This window comes from Triticum aestivum, unplaced genomic scaffold (genome assembly GCF_018294505.1).
Source record: "Triticum aestivum cultivar Chinese Spring unplaced genomic scaffold, IWGSC CS RefSeq v2.1 scaffold175473, whole genome shotgun sequence".
NCBI classification, from domain to species: domain Eukaryota; kingdom Viridiplantae; phylum Streptophyta; class Magnoliopsida; order Poales; family Poaceae; genus Triticum; species Triticum aestivum.
In genome coordinates this window covers 1,502-2,868 of record NW_025240549.1, presented here as the reverse complement: position 1 = coordinate 2,868, position 1,367 = coordinate 1,502, and the positions used below count along the sequence as shown (strand labels likewise).

The 1,367-nt window shown below is 48.9% G+C and overlaps 1 protein-coding gene across 1 annotated transcript; it reads right to left on the bottom strand.

Moving 5' to 3' along the window:
- Window positions 1–222: 222 nt before the first annotated feature.
- On the bottom strand, window positions 223–954 carry LOC123176791 (anthranilate O-methyltransferase 2-like; the record flags this gene model as incomplete). The annotated part of the gene is made up of 2 exons (XM_044590848.1): window positions 839–954; window positions 223–637 (listed from the first exon to the last, which is right to left on the bottom strand). Coding segments are annotated over exons 1-2 (490 nt in total), but the record flags the coding sequence as incomplete, so codon positions are not given.
- Window positions 955–1,367: the final 413 nt, after the last annotated feature.

Here is a 1,367-nt window from a genome sequence, read left to right as displayed (position 1 = left end):
ATTACATTCTAGAGTTTACATTCCTCTCGTTTCTCTAGTCGCAGTTGGCTTCTTGCACCTTGTGGCAAGACATGATTGTTTCGAAAAGTATATTAATTTTTTTCTCTTGCTAAGAAATGAGTGAGTAAATCATGTGAGTTTGTTGAAGAGATTCTCAAGCAGTTTTAACACGGGTTTCACTTGAGCTCAAACAATGCCTCGAACTGGTTTGTACGCACGCACCTTGGACCTCCACATGAGGGAGTAGGAGGAATGGAAGAGGTGGACACTCCGGCATGGGAACAGCCTGGTGTAGAAAGAACCCGGCATCCCGGGCCACGTAGTATTGCGGCCTCCTATCGGCGGTGAGCTCCTGCAGCCGATCCAGCGACCTAAACACGAGGTTGAAGTCGTTCCCCGGCAGGTCGTTGAGGAAGAACTGCAACTCCATGGCTGCGGCAGGAGGGCGCTGCTCCTGCTCTTCTTCCCGGTTGTGGTCGGAGATTGTACCGATGACCTCCGACACAAGCAGCAGCGTGTTCGGCCCTGACGAGCAGCCTAGGTCGGCGACGACCATGGTGCTCTTGTCCGGCAGTGACCTGTACAGCTCCACCACGGCGCCCTGGAGCACCGGCCTGGTCTCAAGCATGGCCTTCTCCTGCTCGGGCGGGAGTAACAAATTAATTAATCGATCGAGCACCCTCTGGACGCAAAAGGCGATAAATGCATGCACTTTTTTTCCCAACCGGGCTCACAACAAATTCCATTAATTTTTAACGGAAATATTCAGTACAGGTAGTTAAACCTAGAACAAAGCAGCTGAAGGAGAACAAGCATGCATGCATGGGACGGTAGTTACTTGGAGTCTGGAGTTGGTGGCGTAGCTGTTCTCTCCGTCGCCGTTGGCCATGTGAAGCCATTGCTCTACCTCCATGGCTAGCTATCACTTGCGAGTTGTGACTTCTTGTGAGGATGATTTAAGTACTCACGCAGACGGGAGGAGTCGTCCCCTTTTATAGGTATATCTAGCTAGGATCACTAGCAATAGATGAAGACGAGGACAAAAGTTTTGGACTTTTGCTTTTCTGAAAGCAATCTGCTGCATACAAATTCTTGGCTGACCACTGCATGGATGTCACGGCGAGTACCTCAGCACATAAACGTACGGCTACCTCCCTCAAATCAGGTCACGTGCACTCAATCGGATTGATTCTTCATAGCAGAATACTCTTCACGCGAGGAAATTGCACAAACCACCTACTTTTGGTGCTAGTGTTGCACATAACACCTATTTTATAGGTTTGTTGCACAAAACACCATATATTGGGGTAATTCACAGCTAGGTCTAATCCACCATTTGGATGTGTCGACATGATTTCTGACAATTG